The 21,279-nt window shown below is 35.9% G+C and overlaps 2 protein-coding genes across 4 annotated transcripts; one reads left to right on the forward strand and one right to left on the reverse strand.

Moving 5' to 3' along the window:
• Positions 1 to 287: 287 nt before the first annotated feature.
• On the reverse strand, positions 288 to 9,627 carry LOC111009376 (RNA polymerase II degradation factor). Of its 2 annotated transcripts, none has more exons than XM_022282438.2 (16): positions 9,246 to 9,627; positions 8,484 to 8,534; positions 8,168 to 8,398; positions 7,726 to 7,824; positions 7,572 to 7,627; positions 7,256 to 7,367; positions 3,826 to 4,005; positions 3,089 to 3,346; positions 2,659 to 2,871; positions 2,366 to 2,569; positions 2,107 to 2,226; positions 1,714 to 2,025; positions 1,517 to 1,615; positions 901 to 1,412; positions 749 to 781; positions 288 to 647 (listed from the first exon to the last, which is right to left on the reverse strand). In XM_022282438.2, coding segments are annotated over exons 1-16 (2,598 nt in total). In that variant the 5' UTR covers positions 9,363 to 9,627; the 3' UTR covers positions 288 to 646. The 2 variants fall into 2 exon arrangements, with proteins under 2 accessions (XP_022138130.1, XP_022138129.1); XM_022282437.2 differs by having other exon boundaries at positions 8,168 to 8,404.
• Positions 9,628 to 15,829: 6,202 nt separating this feature from the next.
• On the forward strand, positions 15,830 to 21,023 carry LOC111009165 (CDPK-related kinase 6). 2 transcript variants are annotated; one of them, XM_022282130.2, is made up of 11 exons: positions 15,830 to 16,555; positions 17,050 to 17,214; positions 17,297 to 17,338; positions 17,462 to 17,524; positions 17,614 to 17,692; positions 17,905 to 18,201; positions 18,659 to 18,768; positions 19,058 to 19,162; positions 19,246 to 19,308; positions 19,861 to 20,028; positions 20,115 to 21,023. In XM_022282130.2, the coding sequence occupies exons 1-11, from the start codon at positions 16,112 to 16,114 to the stop codon at positions 20,250 to 20,252; spliced, it is 1,674 nt and encodes a 557-aa protein (XP_022137822.1). In that variant the 5' UTR covers positions 15,830 to 16,111; the 3' UTR covers positions 20,253 to 21,023. The 2 variants fall into 2 exon arrangements, with proteins under 2 accessions (XP_022137822.1, XP_022137821.1); XM_022282129.2 differs by having other exon boundaries at positions 15,846 to 16,555; positions 17,050 to 17,180; positions 17,416 to 17,524.
• The last annotated feature ends 256 nt before the right edge of the window (positions 21,024 to 21,279 follow it).

The raw sequence follows: 21,279 nt of genomic DNA on the forward strand, positions 1-21,279 counted from the left end.
CTACAACATGGTTGACAAGCTTAGTAGTATTTGTAAAGTATAATCTTTGGGTAAAAACCTCAAGAAACCTATTGGTCAAAACCTACAATTTGGTACAAGTTCCTTGTCTACCACTTTGTTCCACCATATTGGTGCCCCCCACATTTAAGCTTGTACTAGACAAGGTTTACTTGTTAATAATTTGCGTCAAGGCAATGGTTATGTCATACGCTTATATTCCACTTATTCGTGTGGAAGTTAAAGCCACTGTAGACATGAGAGCACATCCAATTTACAAAAAGTAGAGATATGAAACCCAGAAACCATTAGGAATTTGATGAATGCCAGTTTATAGATCACAGAGATCGAGTATGAACTATCAGATTCACAGTTATAATCATTCGTTTGAATAAAAAATCAGAATGAGACATCTGATGAGTCCATGTCATTAAAACACACCCCTAAAATTAACCCAAAATAACGGACAAAAAAAAATAAAACCAAAAGGGGAGAAAAATCAGCTGACAAGTCCATTCAGAGAAATCACAGATGACTGATATGATCATTCAAATCGGGAACGACTCTCTGGTTAAACGTGCCTGTATTATCTGATATTCTCCTCCAGGAGGCGCCGTTGAGCCATAAGATTACCAAATTTCATATAAACTCTGGAAAATCCAAAAAAGAAAAAAGGGAATCCTCCGTGAATATCAACTAACAAAATCAAATAACCAAAAGACGACAATAGATGGACCGAAAGAGTACTTACTATCTTCTCGAAGTCAACGAAGCACCAACCATCCTGTCATGGTACAAAATTAAAGCTTGTAAAACTATAAATTCAATCATTCATGAGCCAAGAGATATTTAGCAAAATAATATTGACTATTGTGTCCACAACTTGATGGTCTAGAATACTACCTGCCCTGATGTTTCCCAGAAAAATTGGCACTAGATCTCCCATCAGTTGAAGCCAAGCTTTGACTGCTCCCACTCGATGTTCTATCAAGGGCAGCCCCATTTTCAAACGCCATAAACACAGATGATTCACCAGGCTTCGCTTCTGGGACATTCAGTTCACGAGTCTCCTTTGATCTTGTAAAAAGTTTCACGTTCAATAGACCTCCACCAGCAGTAGAATGAAAACCATTTTTCAGTTGATTCTTCATTGGAGGGCCCTGAGAAGAATCCTTAGCTATATTTGGAGTAAAAACAGAAGTCTTCTCGGTTTTCATGTTTTTTGAATCAGCAGGTGGAATTCTCTTAGACCGATTAGTATGTGCCATTGGGGTCATAGCGACAGAAGGTAAATATGATGAATAATGAGATGAAGCTGCAGCTGCAGCAGCAACCTTAGCAAAAGCTGTTGTTGCTGCTATTGTCTTCTGTGCTCCTTCTCGAAGCTGAATATAATCGCCCTCAATCACAAATAACTGACACAGATTGAAAAAAAAAATCACTTGTAACTGTTTACAGCCATACGCACTGCTAGAAATACAAAATCATTTAATATGAATCAAGTTCTGGAGAATCTCACTTCTGGATGCCCAGCTACGAAGTCTTCAAGCTTACCATACTTATTCTCATAATCATGCCAGTGCAAAGGTGCAAGCATCTTGCACAGCCTATTTGGCAGCTGCATTTGAAAGAGCAAATAGCTTCAGTTAACCAACGAAATATTATTTTCCGGAGTAAAATGGCCACTAGGATGAAAGTGCTATAACCAAAACTCACTGTTGAACTAATTTGAATTCTACCACCAGCTGGAATGGTGCGAACTATGCAAGCCAGTAATGATCTTTCATCAAGAAGGGCAGTTTCTGAGGTCTTCCCCATCATCATTGGAATTTTCAGCCCAGAAGAACCAAAAGCTTCGGTTACAACAGCCCCAGATCCAGATGCATCGTTGATAACCAGTTCACTGACATTTACATTGTGAATGGAGGAAGAATCAGAGGCTAATGTACTGACAGCAGGACTTAACTTCCCCCCATTTAACCCTTGCTCCTCAAGCACCTGATCAATTGCACCCAAATCATTTTGATCCTGGGCCAAAAGAAGTAGCTCAAGTTAAATCTTGAATGAAGCTAACACCAGATAATAAAGGGAAGAAAGCAAAATGTTCACCTTTTCATTGTTGTGCTGAATAGAACCAATCCTTAAAGCATCATGAAATTGAGAGGTAATATGTTGCAAGCTCGTATCAGGCTTAGGGATAACTTGGTATCCTCTATCAACCGACTCGAGCTACAAAAGATTATATGTATGGTCAAGATCACAAACAAGACTAAAAAGAAAACCATATAATTCATTTTTGAACGATTTTTTTCAGAACAAGAAAACCATATAATTAATTAATCATTTAAAAATTTAAACGCCAAAAGACCTGAGTTTCTCCCGAAGATGATGAAAGCACAGAATCAGGTTCTCTTCTCTTGCCGGTATGAACATCATGATAATCTGGTTCAAGAGCTTGCCCATTAGCAGTCATCTCGTAGGGGTAATTAGTATTTGATGTCATTATGTTTTGAACATTTTGAGATGACTGAAGTTCATTCTGAGCAGATATGTTGGAACCCTCTGAAACAATCTTGAGAAGATGCATAATATTTAATTTGCTTTCTACAATATTCCAAAAGAAAGGAGAAAAGAAACCAAAATATATCAATTGTCATATACCTGTTCAGTCTGCCATGGTTGGATGGATGATATAGCTGGTAACGATGGAAAATGCCCCATGTGAGATTGAGGAACTTGGGATGGTACAGAATGGGGAACCCCTGGTTGATGTATCAGAAAGGGATGCAAAGCAGCCATCTGCCCAGGTGGAAGGTAGGGTGGCATCCCGAGAAGAGATGATGGAGCCATTGGAACACCAGATGCATGGTCAGCCTAACAACAAAGGCAGATCACCATATTATTACAGAAGCCATCAATGTTTTTTCACGAGTATATGGTAACTGCAACAGAAGGGGTGGGGGGTTCAAGATTATTTCTGCCTTCATTTTTTGTATCGATCCATTTTAAAAGTTTTGACCATAAAGTAGTAACCATGACAAGTCAAGCAACAAGATCAATAACTGGACAGGGAAAGGACATGCAATCCTACCTGGACAGATGTATTGCCAGTCAAATTAAAAGATGGAACATTTTCTGAATTCCCATTTGACAGTGCCCCATTATTTCCGGTTGAAGCAGCTCCACCTAATTGGTTACCATTGCTTTGTCCATATTGGGATGCATCATTAGAATTTGTCTGAGATATGTTAGACTCATCATTGTAAGTCCCACTTCTTTCCCTTGCATCAGCCAACTCAAGTTGGAGTTGTTGCAATGTATGCATGTGAAGCCTCTCCATCTCTGCAAACTAATATTAGAAAAAGAAAAAGGAAATGAAAATGACAATAACGATTAAAATAGGAACAGTGAAAACAACAAATTTAAAAGAAAAAAGAATAAGAATGGATATTAAAAAAACAAATTTGATCTTGGAATGATCAAATATACTTGATACACTGCAGAAGAGGAACGATAAGAAAATAAAAGCAAAGACATGCAATTCTGCATACAAGTGTATCAAGCTGATCACAGACATGGTAGGAAAAACTATTCACACAGCTTCAGTGTACTGCGACAATTCCTTGAATAAATGAAAATATTATAATATGAAATTTCATATTGTAGAGAACATTAATAAACAAGTTGGAATGAGAAAATCTGGCAGTACAGAAATAGAATAACTCATAGATTTCACAACCAAAAGAAATAATGTTGATAATACAAGAAAAGGATAAGGAATATAGTCATAAGCTATGATTCTTTAGCACAAAGCCAAACAGAACCAACCTGACGCTGGCAACCAAGCCACAGCTGGTTATACTGCTCTGTACGATCACGTAATTCAGCTTGTAATGAATGGTTTGTAGTTGATTGCAGAGCATCCATTTCCTGGACACGAGCAATCCAAGCGTGGGCTTCCCTCAATTGTTCATCTTTGTACAAAACGGTTTCTTGAGCAATCCTATGCTGAATAATAGAAACCATAAGATCTTTATAAAGCTATGTAATTGTAATCAAACCGTGCATAAACCGTGTGCCCCAAGATCATTGGGGAAAACTGTTTGCAACAAGTACAAATCATGTTTTGCAGAAATCTAATCAGATAGTTTTAAAATACACAACAGCAACATGCCTTGTTAATAATGAATTAAGAATCTAAATCTATCCTGCCCAAATAATTTTTAAAAATATTGTGCCAAGCTCAATCCATAAATCTACATTACAGCCCCCGATAAATTTCAAGGCTAAAGAAACTCACAGGAAATTTTAACAGGAAGACCAAAATGTTACACAAAGTCACTCTCAAGTCACTCTCAAGTCATATACTAAAGTTCCAAACAACGTTGTTATGGAAATGGAGAGGATTGCAAGGAATTTTTTCTGGAATGGAAATGGTTGTCACCCTCGACATCACTTGGTGAGTCGGGATCGTGTCTCTTTGCCACAGGTTTATGGTGGATTAGGGCTGGGTGCCTACAAACAGAGAAATAACGCCATTCTCCAAAAGTGGCTGTAGAGGTTCACCCAAGAAGAAAATCCTTTGTGGAAATGTGTGATTTCAAGTATTTATGGAAATGAGTCTCAAGGTTGGCTACCTCCCCCTCCTTAAGGGAGTTCCATGGGAAGGCCGTGGGTGGACATTGCTAAACAGAGGCTTTGTTTTATGGGGTTCATCTCTTTCAAAGTTAAAAATGGGTGCAGAATCAAGTTTTGGAAGGACACTTGGTCGGGAAACACCCCTTTTAAAATCCAATTTGCTGATTTAGTACAGAATTTCCACTAAGAAAGAGTGCACTGTGGCAGAATGTTGGAACAATGAGCAAGGGGGCTGGAACTTGGGGTTTATAAGGGGAATTTTGGATAGAGAGCTGAATAGCTGGGAGCGGCTAGTGGCTCTCACGGATTCCTTTCATTGGGGATCAGGGGAAGACAAGGTTGAATAGGCCCTGGAAGGTGAGAAACTTTTTACCAGTAAATCCACCTTCCTCGAGTTAATAAAAGTCTCCCCTAGGCTTAGATCCCCCCTTATAACTATGATTTGGATGTTCTCTTGTCCTAAGATAAGAAGGTCAAAGTGCTTTTGCAAGGAGCATAAAAAACTCCACCTCGGGTTGCTCTCTTTGCCTTAGGAATGAGGAGACAATCGACCACCTCTTCCTCCACTGCACCTTTGCAAGGTGCTGGTCCTTTTTGATGAGGGAATGTGGTCTCTCTAGGTGCCTTCCCTACTTGATAAATAACTAGCTTCTTGAAATTGTTCGGGGTTCTTTGAAAGAAAAAGTCAAGATTCTTTGGAGTTGTGCTGGTAGAGCTTTTCTTTGAAGTATTTGGAAGGAAAAGAACTAAAGAGTTTTCAACAATATCTCTCTCCCTTTTAATATCTTTTGTAAAAATGTACAAATTACTAGGTGTCTTACCCATAGAAGATTCTTTTGTAATTACAATATAGCCTTACTTTCACGAGATTGGAAAGCTGTAATGTGGACCTGTGGTAGCTCTTTAGGAGAGGCCTCCTCAGTCCTTGCCCTTAGGTTGTTTTCTCCTTTTTTTGTCTAATACATGATGTTTCTTATCAAAAACAAAAAAAGAAAAACTAAATGGTTAATAAATAAAATTCCTAAAGAAAGATTACAGGTCCTAAACCTCCCCAACAACTAAAGAAAAACACATATCTTAAAAGGGGTCCCCTCATACCATACCATCATACCATGTCGTATAGAAAAAAAATGAGGCAAATTATATCAAGTGGAACTTTGAAATAGGATTTGCAAGAAAATACACTAAATGGGTCAGTAGACTATAAGCATAGACTCCATTTGGGGTTTGATTTTGGACACCTTCAGCGTGATTAGAGAAGAATTTTAACCATGTTGGGAGTTTGGTAAAACTGATAATATATCAAGTTATATTTTTTAAAAAATTAAATATTATATTATATATTAATTTAGAGAGAATCACTTCTTCAATCACTAGTTTGCAAAAACCGATTAACTGCAGCTTCTGAAATTTGCTGTTCAAAAAATCAGTCAATATGATCCACAACCTATCTCATCTTACCAGCTTTTTTTAATCGGTCGACTCTACCTCTAATTTAATTCAATATAATTTATTTTTCTTTAACCTTTCTATCTTTAAATTGTAACAACATTTTACTCAATACAATTTTTTATAACAATTGTTTCTCTTAATCTTTTATCAAATAATTTAGAATAAACAAAATAATTTGTTATTTATTTATTTAAATTATGCAAAAATTTTAAATAATTATCTTACAAAAAAATTTAAAATTTGTATACACACAACATCATGGATAATTAAAATATCATGCCTGTCTTAGTCATTATAGCTAAATCACAAAAATTTGGTAGATTTACCAAATATTGTAATCTGCTTTTTTGTGTTTAAAATTTGAAATTTACCAGACACTAAATTACTTCATACAGTCATACTACGCCTAATTTTTTAAAAGCATAGTTGATAGGAATTATTTAAGTAGCTACACCAATCCCAAACTGTCTTAATATTCTATCCATGGGACAAGAAGCTGGCAGATGCTCAAGAAAAGGACCAAGATTTTCAAGTTCAAAGTACTCAGATCTAAAGCAACAAATTTCTAGCTTGCCTGAAGCTAAGAGGCAGGTACTATACCTCATTGCATCAAGGACAATATTTACTGTTCAAATTCCGGGCATTTTTATAAGTTCCCTCTCTGGCACAAGTACTTGCTTTTTTTCTTCTTTTAAGATTTTGTAGTACTGAATTAAACAAATATTTAAGCTTGTTCATCAATGCAGGTAACATTTTCAAGTTTCTGCAGTATCAATAACTTTTCTTGAAATATATGTTGATATTATAAATCTGAGGGATTTATACTTACAAATTTTACTCATGTCATATAATTGTTTTTTAATAGAACCATCTACAACTGCAGAAAACCTGAATCTAAAGCTTGTTCATAAGAATGCATTTTTCTTGGTAACCAGGTACAAAATCATAGCAAGAATACCCGAAGAAATGAATATAGAAATCTAACATAATCCTGCATTCCAAGGTATTTTCTTAATCTACCATCCCTAACAAAAAATTGAATATAAAAATCTCTGAACTCTACCACACTGAATACCTTACAATGAAGTTTAAAGTGGATAAAGAAAATGAGGAAAACTGATATAGTGACTGAAATTCATGTTCAAATCAACCAGGAAAATCGACAAACCTGCTCCTGTAACTCAAGAAGCTGCCGCTCTTTCTCATGGATGTGCTCTTGAAGTTCATGCATTTGTTTTATCTGCTGAGCTCTTTCAACTTCGGAATGATCACGTTCTCTCCTGCAAAGAAAGCATGATATAATATAACAACTCCGTAATAGAAGAAACATCAGTTAGAGTAGCCCAACAAAAACACAGATTGTAGATAATTGTACAGCAATAAAACTATTATACTAAAGTGTGAATTAGTGTAAGCAGAAGGTAAAATAAATGCACTAGAAGAAAGGAAGAAAAGAAACGTAGGACTTCCACACAAAATGTAACCTGTAAGTTGCTATTTCTTTATCTTGTTCCCGAAGAAGATCATCCTTGGCCCAAGCCTGCAAAACAGTTATAGAAGAAGAGTGTTAATAAAGAAATGATTTGGGAAAAACATTCTTAGGCTCACAAATCAAGCATGAGGAAAAAAACAACAAACCGCTTCATTGTCTAATTTAATTGATTGCAACTCCCTATCTTTATCTTCTATTTTTCTTTCCAATTCATGAATAGCCTGGTCTCTTTCACGTAGTTGTTCCTGTACAACCACAACAGGTCTCATATAAGAATCAAAACAGCCTGATCTGATAATGGTATCAATAGTCAATTCAAAAATAAACTCATCTAGTACTTGCCACTTAATTACTACGCATAAGTACTATGCACATATTTTTAGTGGGATGAGTTGATACATATTGTCATGGGGCTCCTTTGCCAAATCAATTAATTCTGACAATCAAACCAATTGAACAATACAACTCATTTAATGAATTTCTCAACTACATACAATATAGAAGATTTAGATTCAACTACAAATTAATTATAGTAAGAGCTTCATCATCAGACAATTTGTCCAAGCATCTAGTTGTAAAAACTAAAACCTGAATCTTGATGGCAGCATTATTGTGTTCCTTAATTTGAGCATCAAAACTCTTTTGCATTTCCAATATTTCTGATCTTGCAATAATTTGGGCTTTAAGTTCAATCTCCATCTGTTGCAGATCCTCTCTCTGTCTTGCAACTTCATTGAGCCGCTGCTGCAAAATATCATTATTTGGATTCCCATCTATTGAGATTGAACAGAAGTCAACGTCAAGTGGTTCCCTTCCTTGCTGCACCTTGACATAGAGCAAATCATCTTCACTTCAATGATTCATGAGGTTCTATAAGATAATTCCAGTACCATAACCTTCTTACCTCATATATAGTCCTTTCATCTGATTGTGTCAACTTTGATCGTTCCATTTCCTGCACATCAAATAAACTTTAATAAAACTAGTAGAAGTTACAACTCATACAAGATGCTCCATATAATTGAACTGAATTATTGCTGAAATTGGGGCAGGACACAAGCTAACTTGAGTATGCTTGGGTGGGGGGTAAAGAAGAATGCAATGTTTGATCGAATCTGGAAAAAGCCAAGCAATGAGAAATATGAGATCATCTACACAATACCACTCTATTAGTAGAACATAATTCTATTAATATGTAGACGCCTGTTGAAATCAAACGTATCAGCGTACTCTCTTTGGCCTTCTTTATAGCCCTTAACTACAAGGGCGTTAAAAGTTCCCGCTAATTTTACATTAACAGACTGAAGAGCTTTGCTGTACTCCCATTTACCAAGTAGAAAGCAAGGGCATAACCATAACCAAAAATAAGTTCTACTTCCAGACCTTGAATAACATAAACACAAAACATGAGATAAAAACTATGATAAAGAATGAGAGGCAACAAAAAGATATTTAATCCCAGTGAAGGCATTTAACAGAACCAGTATACAGATATGATATTAACACAAACAAGATGGACTCTATAGTAACCTAATGGAAACAAAGCTAAGTACAATTGGTCACGTCAAAAATAGCACCTTGGAACAGAAAGAATGCGTGTATCCGATTTCTGCAGACAAAAAAAAAAGGGAATGCGAGAAACCCTTAAATATCAGCAAACCCCTACCTCATCCGCCGCATCTCGAGCGGAGTGATTCTCAGCAACCGCTCGCCATTCCTGCCGGGACAGCTGCGGAGAATGCATCGGCAGAGAAGCACCACGCGCTGCGGCCGTGGCTTCCATCTAACGAAAAGGTCCGTCAATGCTCCAAATCGGTGCTGTCTCCGCGCCTTGGAATGTCCAGAAACCCTAGCCGTGCTGTGGAGGGGTCCGAACAAAACCCAGGAACTGGGGAGATGTATGATGAGGAGCAGACAAGGGATTGGAAATCAGGCAGTGACAGATTTGGAGGGGTGCGACAGTGAGTAAGAGAATGAGCGAGACGAGAGAGAACCAGGGAGGTGGGCGAAAACAGGAGGGGTCAATTTATTTTCGCAAAAGAAAAGAGGTTTTTAGGAATTAACAATTTTGTATGGGTCAAATTGTGATTTTCCAAAACACAGATGCAAACATTAATGTTACTTCCTTTTGGATGACACAAAACGGTCTTCGTCTTTGCACCTTAATCGAAAATTATCTATCAACTATTTTGCTCCCTATGTCAATTATCCTTTATGCTTGTTTTTATTATTTTATTCATTTTTTTAATCAAAAATTACAAAATATATTTATTTTTTAATAGATGGATATCAAACTCACCATCTATGCTGGGTTAAATACATTCTTTGCAATAAAAAATTAATAAAATAAATTGAACTTCTAATTGAAAAATATCAATTTTTTTCTTTTTTTTCCGCTTGTCATTTACTTTGCTTGAGATCAATTATTGATTTTCCACCTGCATTAGTAATGCTAAAAAACAAGTCAAACTACCTCAAACTTTTAATCTCATTAAATCGGACCTTTGGAATCAACTAGCAACTTTGATCTCCTATTAGACTTCCATATTGAAGAATCATTAAAATAAAATAACAAGTGCATTTAATTTATTACAAAAATAGATATCTACTAAAAAATTAATGGTTGTTGAAATAGGTAGGATATGTAGAATTTATTGAAGTGAAAAATATACTTTTGGTCCATGAAATTTAAAGTAGGTGTCTTTTTGGTGTATGAAGTTTCAAAATGCATTCATAACTTACAACGTATTCGAATGTATTAATCAAAATTCAAGATTTTAAAAAGGGAAATCAGCACATATGGATCATGATACATATTGAGTTTAAAACATGAAAAAGATGACAAAAATATTCACTTCAAACTTAACGATTACGTTGAAATGCATGAGTTACATAACAAGTATGCATCACAACATTCATCAAAATAATAGATTGTCATTAATCAAATCCCCCCAAAAACTTAGAAATTACATTGTTCTCGATATAATAAAAATATACGTTTGAAGCAGTGAGGAAAAATTAAATGAAAATGAAAAAGAACAATAATGCCCTAAATTTAATGTCAATATTGTATAGTGCCAAGACATCTATACGTACCGTCAAAATCTACATTGAACCTACCTGAAACACAAAATGTAATGATAAAAATAAATATAGAGAAACAATAAATAAATAAACTAAAAAAAACTTTGGGTTGCCTCCCAAAGAACGCTTTATTTAATGTCGGTAGCTAGGGTGGCTCTATTTTGTTTATTTATCTTATCCTCAATTTTCTTCGGTCCCTTCTTCCTCGAATCGATGTATCCTACTAGTTCTCGTAGGTTTATTTCATTTTCATGGGCACCTGAAAGAGACAAAATTTATAATATAAATTCGGAAAGTTGAAGAAAGATAAATAAAAATCATATTTACATGACTCATGATGATGAAGGAAGAAAATATGAGAATTAAGAGAATTTTCAAGAGATAAGATAGGATTAGGCTTTTCAACGTGTTCTTTTATCAATTGAATTTTCCCTTCCAAATTAGGATTATTTTCTTCCTTTGTCTCACAAAATTATACTTTCCAACGGTGTTACTCAAAATTCTCAAACTCATCCCCACTGTCAATGCATATAGCTTCATATGTTTCTACTGGCTGAAAGTTCTCCAACTCATCCCTACTATAAATGCATATTGCTTTATAGGTTTCTGTCTCAATTGTATAGACAAATTTTTTGCTCATTAATGACTTTAATTTAATAAACTATGTGAAGGGATGTGAATCCCGGAGCGGAAGCGGACCGTTGTTCGTGATATTTGGGAAACAAAATCAAAACGGTTAAAAAGAAAAATACATAGGGAAACCATTACCTTTGAAGAACGTTTCTTCAACGGTTTCCACCCGAACACCACCACCGTGTCTTCCTCGCTATCCTCTTGGGTCTCGAGACCGTGCTTGTGGAGAGATGAGAGTTCTCTTCTTTTTCTGTTCTGTAACCATTGTATAACTCCCCACTCCCCTGCAAATTTGCACAGGAGTTTAATAATTAATTATTAATCAAAATTAATAATTAATAATAATAATTGATAAATTTTAATTAATTAAAATATAATATATTAAATAATTATTAATAATATTAATAATTAATTAATTAAATGTAATATTAAATAATTAATAATTAATTATTTAACATTTAATTAAATATCTAATATTTAATTAAACCATATTCTCTCTTATAACCTATGGTTTTAATGTACATCTTATGCACATTATTTTTAACCTATAGTTTTAATATGAATCTTATTCATATTAATTTTATTTGAATCTCATTCAAATATTTTCTCTCATAATATATAGTTTGAATTTAGAATTAACTATATATTATAATGTATCAATATACATATAATCTCTTAAGTAATTTGAACATTTCAAATTCTTCAAAAAACTTGATCCTCGTTTTACCTGATATGAGCTAGCAAGGGGACTTAATGGACCTACAGATCCGAAACTCCAACGATACGAGATTAATCGGTCAAACTCATTGATCGAGTTAATCAACATTCGTTAACTACGGATCACTCCACTAAAGACCCGCAGTTGCACTCTTCTCACTGCAGAATATTTTCGTGTCCATGGATATACGACCATAAATGACGAGTCAATCTTTCACGAGTGCTCGTAACTCAAGTTGGGTCAAATTACCGTTTTATCCATGAGTTACATCTTACTCCTTAAATACCACTGCTCCTCTAATGAACAACCCGGTTATGGTCCGACCAATAACCGGAAGTCCCTCTCGGGCCAATGAGAGGGTGGGGCCCCTTGTTTAAGTCCCGGAGTCAGCATTTAAGGGAACACTCATCTACTCCCCTAAAGTCGGAGAGGAGTGAATTCCATCTTGTGAAGTTATGTTCCCAACTCCATACTCGGTCTCGTCCCCAAAATGGTAGGAATATTGAGTCGGTAACTCAGGACACTCTCACCCATACAGATCAAAGGACGAGCCCTCGCGGGCAGGAGTCCATCACTCATTCAGGATTGAGAATGAGTTGTTTGGTCATCCTAAGAAACAACAATCTATTAGTTAACGGTGTTACATATAAAGTTGGCTATTTCGTGGTTCGATCTTATACAAACTCATTGTATAGGATACCCCACTCGCATGTCTCCACACGAACGACCTGGATCGAGTCGTCTGTAACATTTACAGAGTGGGCCATATCCATAGTGTTGCTAGGATAAGGTACCCAGCCTTATCCATATACTATAGACCCTTTAGGTTATTCATGAGACATTATCCACTTGTATATTAGGGTATATCAAATATATACCCAGTACATATACTGTCCCGGTTACACTAAAATAACCTCGGATGTTTAGTTTATTGGATTTTGGACAATGCAATGCTATGAATTTAACAACAAATTTATTGAAAAAACTTTATTGAATATACATTTGTTTTCACAAAATATAAACTACGAGTTTAGGGCAACACACCTAACACTGTGTGGTTAAGTTATATTTCCAAACGCTTTAGAGTAGCCTCATTTTCTTCCACTCTGGCCTCTATCCTATCCAGCTTTTCTGATTCTTTTACACAAAATTTTTTAGTTTACATTCAAAAGTATATTCACGTAGGGAAGAATTTTCCTCGATTTGATTTGGATAATTTTGGCTCCATGTACCTTCATTTTTACCATACAACGAATTTTCATGATAATGATTAGACACTTGACTTTCTTGAAAACAACCATAATTTACATAAGAATTAACATGGTCATAGGAGGGGTAGATCGAGGAATAAGAGTTTAATGATGGTGGTGGCCCTTGGGTGGGTGAATAATCCTCATAAAGCCCGACGTAATTATAAAGAGACATGATTTATTAATGCATTCACATAAAACATACACCACCCATCCAAATAACTAGACAATAATATACAAAATTAAAATTAAAAAATCAAGATAAAGAAAAATAAATTAAGATACCGAAAATATATACAAAGGAAACACAAAAAAAAAACTCTAAATTAAGATCAATCAAGTTCTCCACAATATCAAGTTAAACTAAATAATTGCAATCCCCGACGATGACACTAAAAACTTGTAGCATAAATTGCTTACCGCAAATGTTAACTGAATACTGCTATGGTCATTTGAATTTGGTTTTTAGCTCACTCAAGTACTGTAGATATAATCACTCAATTTTATTTAGAGAACCAAAATCAAACTGGAATAGAATCAAAGCAAACAAACATGCAGTAAAACAAAGATAAAATCAACGGGGAGAAAGCACTTAGAGAATTGATTTCATATATTGAATCTATGAACCAATTACTTAATTACCCAATAATGAATGAACTATTAATTATATAGGCCAAGAACTAAAAAATATCATCAGTCTCTCCCGAACGCAATTTAACTCTTCTTACCAATTAAGAAACCAATATCCATATCTAGCTTCTATAACAAGCTTCTATAACAATTAAAGGCTTTATTGAATAAGTCTTGTAACCACCTCTAAAAGAATTCTAAATCTCTCAATCTTAAAACCCATTTGGTTATGCATCTCAGTTCCAACTCTAAATCACATCTCCCGATTGTAAGATTTCAAGTCTAAAATCAATCCATCTATGACCAGTAGATTAAAGACTCTAAATATAGAGTTACATAAATAGAACATTCGTAATCACTCAATCACGAGAATTAAACAATCAATTCATAAGGTTCAATTGCTACATCAATCCCTGTGACAAAATAACTTAACTACTCATATTTAATGTAAAACAACAAAATCCGAAATAAAGTTCCATTACAAAATAAGAAAAGTCAAGAGAAAGGAGAAAACTAATGTTCATATGTTGATTGATCGTTCCCGAGCCACTCCCCACCGTTCCGAGCCTTGAAAATCTCTTCTCTAAACTTCTTGATGCTCATTTTCTCTCTATTTTCAAGTTATCTCATGGCTCTCTCTCAAAAGGTGTGTAAAAAATTCTCTAAAGTCTCCCTAATGACGGATGTAAAACCTAAATTTTTAAAGAAACAGTCACTACAGCGTCATGGCGCTATGGAGAAAAAAGACAAACGAAAAAATTTCAGAGCACTGCGACGCCAGCCTCTCGGGCAAAAATTCCAAATTCTAATGTTTTGTGCTACAAGTGTCGTGGCACGTTTTCGGGTGCCTGACACTGTTCTCTCGGGTATTTGATCTCCAATAAGTGTTGTAATGTCTTATTTACTTGCTCAGGTTATGATTTCCATCTCAATTTGATCTATTATTATGTCTCATTTCCTCTCGATTATTTATTTCTGCAAAATATATATTACGTGCGTAGATCTATCATAAATAAACGAAACTAACAAATAATTTCAATATAAATCTCATAAAAAGTAGCTCTCATTATGTGCTATCAGTTACTCAATCCTACTCTAGCTAAGCTAACAATCAATTTAGGCATTGGAATGTGTTGAGTTAGCATCGAACATATTTGTGACCTGGACCAAAAATCATGCATCAACACAAGTATTACTTGTACATTTTGTCATTGCATGGGTGAAACTCTTTTTCCAATCATAAAATATTCGGTTGGACTAAAGTATACTTCTTATGTAATTTACTTGTATTGGTCGTTGAAAATCAAACAAAGTCTCGTGTAGACTAAACAAGGGGAGATCATGAATGTATAAGTGAATAACAATATCTTCATTACTTTTATATCCACGAGTGTTCGAATCAACTTACGCACACCTCAACTAATCTCACGAAACACACTTAGGTTGTCAAAAAAATATAGGATATTGAAGACTAGGTAAGCAGTATTCAGCCACCCTGAAGTTTGAACCAATATCTTAATTCGCATTATAGCATTTTGAGCAAAACCAAAGTCTAGCTTAGCCAAATATTAAAAACTAATACAAATGAGGAGGGTGAAAGATCAAATAATCTTAAAACTCAAAGAAGGGAGAAGTGAGACTCTGGTATGATGTGTGTTTTGGTTATGCAAAACTCAAAAGAGGAGAAGAAGAAGAAATTAATGAAGATTGCGTTGGCGGTGGCCCAATAAAGAATAAAAATAAGAGAAATGTCCCAAATGGGAAATGCCTTTCCACATTTATTGCAACTGTTACTTGTCTTGGTCAACTGACTTACCTGCTCTCCTACCATTCGTCTTTGACATCTCTTCTTCCAACTTCCAACTTCTAATTTCTATTCCTCTTTTTTCTTCGTCTTCCTATTTCTGCCCAATCCACACAGAAAACGATGATAAAGTTTATTTTAATTATAATCAGCCTACCCATGTGAAAGAAAGCACTGTGTGTATTCATGATTTCACAAGCAAATGCAAACCAAACCTGGAGCTGGAGGAGAGTTGAATTTCGCTGCTTTATTATTCTCGGTCACCTAAATTGACGGAATCACATGCCACGTGTCGTCATCCTGTTCCTCCTCTGACTTTCTAAACTCCATTTTCAACGCCTACCTTCTCCTCCCATCACAATTCCCCCATTTTTAATGCTTCATCATTTTCCTGCTTCCATCTTGAACTCGCCATGGGCCACTCCTGTAGTAAAAGTGTTTCTGACGTCCACAGCAACAACACCATTGCAATCTCTGCACCGCCTTCCTCTGCCACTGCCAGCCCGTTTTCCAGTCCTCTGCCCGCCGAAATAGCTCCCTCGCCCTCGCCGGCCACAACTCCGGGGAGGAAGTTCCGATGGCCTCTGCCGCCGCCTTCGCCGGCCAAGCCTATCATGGCCATTCTACGTCGGAAGACACGCAAGGCTTCCGTTCCAGAGCAGTCCCAAATTGGGGAACAGGGCGACGGCGCGATTCACCTCGATAAAACCTTTGGATACTCCAGCAACTTTGGAGCCAAGTTCGAGCTGGGGAAGGAGGTGGGGAGGGGCCATTTTGGACATACTTTTTGGGCCAAGGCCAAAAAGGGCCACCTCAAGGGAAACCCTGTGGCCGTCAAAATCATCTCCAAATCTAAGGTTGGTTTACGTCTTTCTATAGTTCAATCTTCATTTTCTCAACTGAATTAGTTCCTTCGAAATATGGGATCTTAATGATATAGAAACCAAGTGTTTTGAGTTAATTTAAAACTACTTCTTTAAAATTTCTGGTCGGGTTGCAAGGTGTGTGTCGTAAGTAGTTGAGTACGAGCCTTTTGAGTGAAACCGAAAGCAAAACCATAAAGGTTATGTCCGAAGCAGACAATATCATACAATTGTGGGGATACTGTTGCTCTCAACAACTCCCTTTGCAAAAGTGGGAATAATAGTGATAATTAATTCTAGAAAGTAGAAAGAATGTCATGTTTCATGTCCTTCTTGCATATGATGTGAATATCCTTATCCACCACAATTTCTACATTTACTCAGTCGAAAGGGGAAGGGACAATTCACCACCATTGCTTTAATGATTTGCTTTACTTTTACGTGAAGTCACTGCTTGCTCCAGTAACTCACTAAGTGATGTTTGGCAGATGACATCTGCAGTTGGAATTGAAGATGTTCGCAGGGAGGTTAAGATATTGAAGGCATTGTCTGGGCACAAAAATCTAGTTCAATTCCACGATGCATTTGAAGATGCCAATAACATTTATATAGTTATGGAGTATGTGTCTATTGATATCTTTTCTTGTCAATCAGTTAAGTTGCTGACCTGAGAATTGTATTGAAATTTAAGTCATGCTTCTGTTTAACATACAAACGTTTTATGTTTGGCATCAGATTGTGCGAAGGTGGAGAACTGCTCGAAAGAATAGTGTCAAGGTAAAAATGCTTTACTTCCTATACTCTGATAAATTGTAGATCAACTTGATTCCAAGTTCAAAACGTTTTATTTGCAGAGGTGGAAGATATCCTGAAAAAGAATCCAAAACTATTGTTATGCAGATCCTTAGTGTTGTTGCATTTTGTCATCTTCAAGGGGTAGTACATCGTGATTTAAAGCCTGAGGTAAGGCATCTTCTTGTAGCTTCATGCTTCAACTAGTTCTTTGCTTCTGAATAAAATTCCTTACTAGTTGTCAAAATTCCCTCTGGCAGAATTTTCTTTTCACAAAAAAGGATGAGAACACTGAGCTAAAAGTCATTGATTTTGGTCTATCTGATTATGTCAAGCCAGGTAAAGGCTTATTGTCCTTGATATATGGTTTTTGCTTTGTTCAGTTCATTAAGTTCTTGCAATTAATGTAAGATTGGTAGAGATAGCTTCAGCATTATTCAAAGCTTATAGCTGTTCTTAAGAAGTTGCTGTTTTCTGCTTGCTCTTGATTTTCACTTTGCCAACTCATTGGGGGTGAGACTGTTTTCACAACACATATAGTTCATGTGCAGACGAACGTCTGAACGATGTCGTTGGGAGCGCATACTACGTTGCGCCTGAAGTACTCTACAGATCCTATAGTTTTGAAGCAGATATGTGGAGCATTGGTGTCATAGCATATATACTGTTGTGTGGGGGCAGACCTTTCTGGGCAAGAACTGAATCAGGAATCTTTCGTTCTGTGCTAAGAGCCGATCCTAACTTTGATGATACCCCTTGGCCTACCATCTCTGCAGAAGCTAAAGATTTTGTGAAACGGCTTCTGAATAAAGACCACAGAAAAAGGATGACAGCAGCCCAAGCTTTAAGTAAATTATTCTGACTTTTCATGCTTTAGGTTCCTCCTTTTGCAGAAACATAGTTTTGGAAGGGTTCGTTTGGTAATGTATCGTTTCTTGTTTCTGTTTCTTCATTTTTAATAAATAAAAAGGAATTGCATTGCTCCAACATCCATGAATTCAAATATGATAAAACAATCTTTTTTTTATTTATGTTTTGGAACAAATTGGAAATGGGAACAAGAAAGAAGAAACTTGTTTTAGTTGTTTCCAAAATTTCTATACCATTTTGAGAATTTTCCAAAAAAGGAGAAATAAGAAATACAACTAATTGTAAAATGCTTTGATTTCTTAAAGAAAATTAGAAATGAGAGAAACAAGAAACGTAGACCAAACGGACCCTCATTTTCCTTCTTTTTTCTAGAACAAAGAAAATGTTATAGAAGTATATTCAATGAAAAACCAACATTGGCTCTTTGATTCACAGCTCACCCGTGGTTACGAGATGAGAGCCCTGATGTGCCGTTGGATAATTTTATTTACAAGTCAGTTAAATCATATCTTCGTGCCACCCCATTCAAGCGTGCAGCACTGAAGGTAATGTAGTTATCTGTAGTGTTAAAATGAACCGTTAAAAAGTTTGAACTCCTAAATTTCCTCCTCCCCATCTCTTGCACCAAACTTAGAAAGAAGATTGTATCCATAAATGTGTTTCCAAGCACTGCTAATAAATCTGTGAATGAAAGTGAACATATCACCAATCTTTTTGGGGCACATAGACGATATTGCTATGCAGTTTCTGAACAGTGTTTGGTGTACAATGGTGCATTGTCATCAACTTTAATTTAACAGGTCCACTTACTGTGGCATCGCTGCATTATTGTAGGCACTTGCAAAAGCATTGACAGAAGATGAGCTTTTCTACCTCAGGGCTCAATTTAAGCTCTTGGAACCCATAAATGGATTTGTGACCCTTGTTAACTTCAAAGCAGTAAGCCTTTCGCCATTCTTTCTGTCTTTGACATGTATTTGTGATATCCATTGTTAATGCATACATATTGTGACCTTTTACAGGCTCTTTTGAGAAATGCAACTGATGCCATGAGAGAGTCAAATGTTGCTGACATTCTAAAGATGGTGAGATCACTTTTGTTTCTCGCCCTTCCATTTAGACACGTTCAATGTAGGGACAATTGCAAATATGACAAAAATATTTAGTAAAATTAGTAAAAGGACAACCACATGTAGTTTTTTTCAAATATAGCACTTAAAAAAAATGGAGGTCCAATTTTAAAATGACAACTTTACCCAAATAATATATTTCTGTAATATATTTGTAATATATATGACTATTGATATGTATGTGATACACTGTTGATATGAGTAGTGTCTGATATACGTATAATATGTATGTGATATACATCTAATATACTACTGATATAAGTGAAAATTTGTGCTATTATTTAAACATTTTTAAAAATAGGTGAGATATTTTGAAATAATTTTTGCTACCCACTCCAATTCTCTTTTTATACATGGCTGCATACAAAAATCAGGAGTGTTTGAGTACCCTTCACATTGTTTGTTAAACCTTTTCTTTTTTAGTTTTTTTCCTGAGTTGGACAAACATTGAAGATCAAGTTATGTTCCATGTCCACTTTTTCACTAACATTTCCAACTTCCATCAAGATGGAATCGCTCTCTCATGAGAGAATGGACTTCGAGGAGTTTTGTGCAGCTGCAATCAGTGTATATCAGCTCGAGGCCGTTTCGGGATGGGAAAGCATTGCGACCCGAGCTTTCGAGTACTTTGAGCAGGAAGGAAACCGAGTCATTTCAGTTCATGAGTTGGTTCAGGTAATCAACAACTCAGTGCTTGAAATTGTTATAATTTTACTCAAACCACAATTGCGAACTGAATTGCAAGTTTAATCTGTATTCAGGAAATGAATCTGGGCCCTGCGGCTCATTCTTTTCTTCAGAACTGGACGAGAAGTTCTGATGGGAAACTCAGTTTTTTTGGATATGCAAGATTTTTGCATGGCGTTACAATCCGTAACTCCAATACAAGACATCATTAAAACTTAACATACAGAAGCAGATAGTTAAATGGCCCATACAATTAATTCCATTTTTTCTTGCATCTTCCATTTGTTTTGGTACAGCTTCAAAAATAAAAGAGTGGCCATGCAAGAGAAACATTAAAAAAGAAAGAAAAAGAGAGAGGCTGTAATATATGTTGTACTTTTCCCACCACTCAGTTCGTTGTAATCTTCCAATGTAGAAAAAATACAGATTGTACTCAGGATTACCAGAGTGATTTGATGCTCTGTTATACTTGCAAATTCAAATTTTAATGTAAACAATAATTCCAGTCCATATTTGTTTTCTTCCTTTTGACATTATTAATCCTCATATTTCTATCAAGTTAGTCTCTAACATGAGGTGGTATTAATCTTAAAACATATCGAGCTAGAGTTCAAATCCCCAGCCCAAACAAATGAAATAGTATTAATTTTAAAACATGTCAAGGTATCAAGATGACAACATGAACTTAGCTCAACAGTAATTGACACTACGAGTTTGAATCTCTCGTCTCCTGCTAAAAAATGACACGTGGGATGCTTATGTGTGTTGAGTTGATGCGGTCCATATGGGGTGTGGGTGGCAAGCATAATTGGAAGAAGTCAAATATTGCAATATTGAAGTGGAAGAAGAGTAATGCGTTTTTCTTTTCATAAGAGAATCTGACTTTGTGTTATCCAAGTGGGATTTTACATTACAAAAGAAGACGCGTATAACAGAATAAAGAATACATTAGATTGCAAGCAAAGCAATCTCCAGCAAGTCAAACAGGCAAATTGAACCCACACCACATGAGAATTGCAGCTGTTGTCGTCGTCGTCTCCCTTCCCCACAATCGATTTCAGTTCATACAGCATCACAATCAAATTGTACTGTTGCTTGAATTTGTGTATGAGAAAACAAAGTAAAAGAGAAATAAGGAATGAATAGAGAGAGGGAATTAGTGAGAAAAACAGGGAAGGGGAAGATGAAGACGGTGGTGGGAGTGGTGAATAATGGCGTGGAGGGTGCGGAATTGGTCGG

The sequence above is a fragment of the Momordica charantia genome (genome assembly GCF_013281855.1).
Source record: "Momordica charantia cultivar OHB3-1 chromosome 6 unlocalized genomic scaffold, Mcharantia_2.0 BLBB01000006.1, whole genome shotgun sequence".
NCBI lineage: Eukaryota > Viridiplantae > Streptophyta > Magnoliopsida > Cucurbitales > Cucurbitaceae > Momordica > Momordica charantia.

Coding starts and splice junctions, on each gene's coding strand:
- LOC111009376 (XM_022282437.2), bottom strand. CDS start 9,362: ATGGAAGCCACGGCCGCAGCGCGTGGTGCTTCTCTGCCGATGCATTCT. Junction 8,405..8,483: donor ATGAAAGGACTATATATGAG/GTAAGAAGGTTA, acceptor CTCTATGTCAAG/GTGCAGCAAGGAAGGGAACC. Junction 782..900: donor TCTGGGAAACATCAGGGCAG/GTAGTATTCTAG, acceptor GTACCATGACAG/GATGGTTGGTGCTTCGTTGA.
- LOC111009165 (XM_022282129.2), top strand. CDS start 16,112: ATGGGCCACTCCTGTAGTAAAAGTGTTTCTGACGTCCACAGCAACAAC. Junction 16,556..17,049: donor AAATCATCTCCAAATCTAAG/GTTGGTTTACGT, acceptor GATGTTTGGCAG/ATGACATCTGCAGTTGGAAT. Junction 18,769..19,057: donor TCAAGCGTGCAGCACTGAAG/GTAATGTAGTTA, acceptor GCATTATTGTAG/GCACTTGCAAAAGCATTGAC.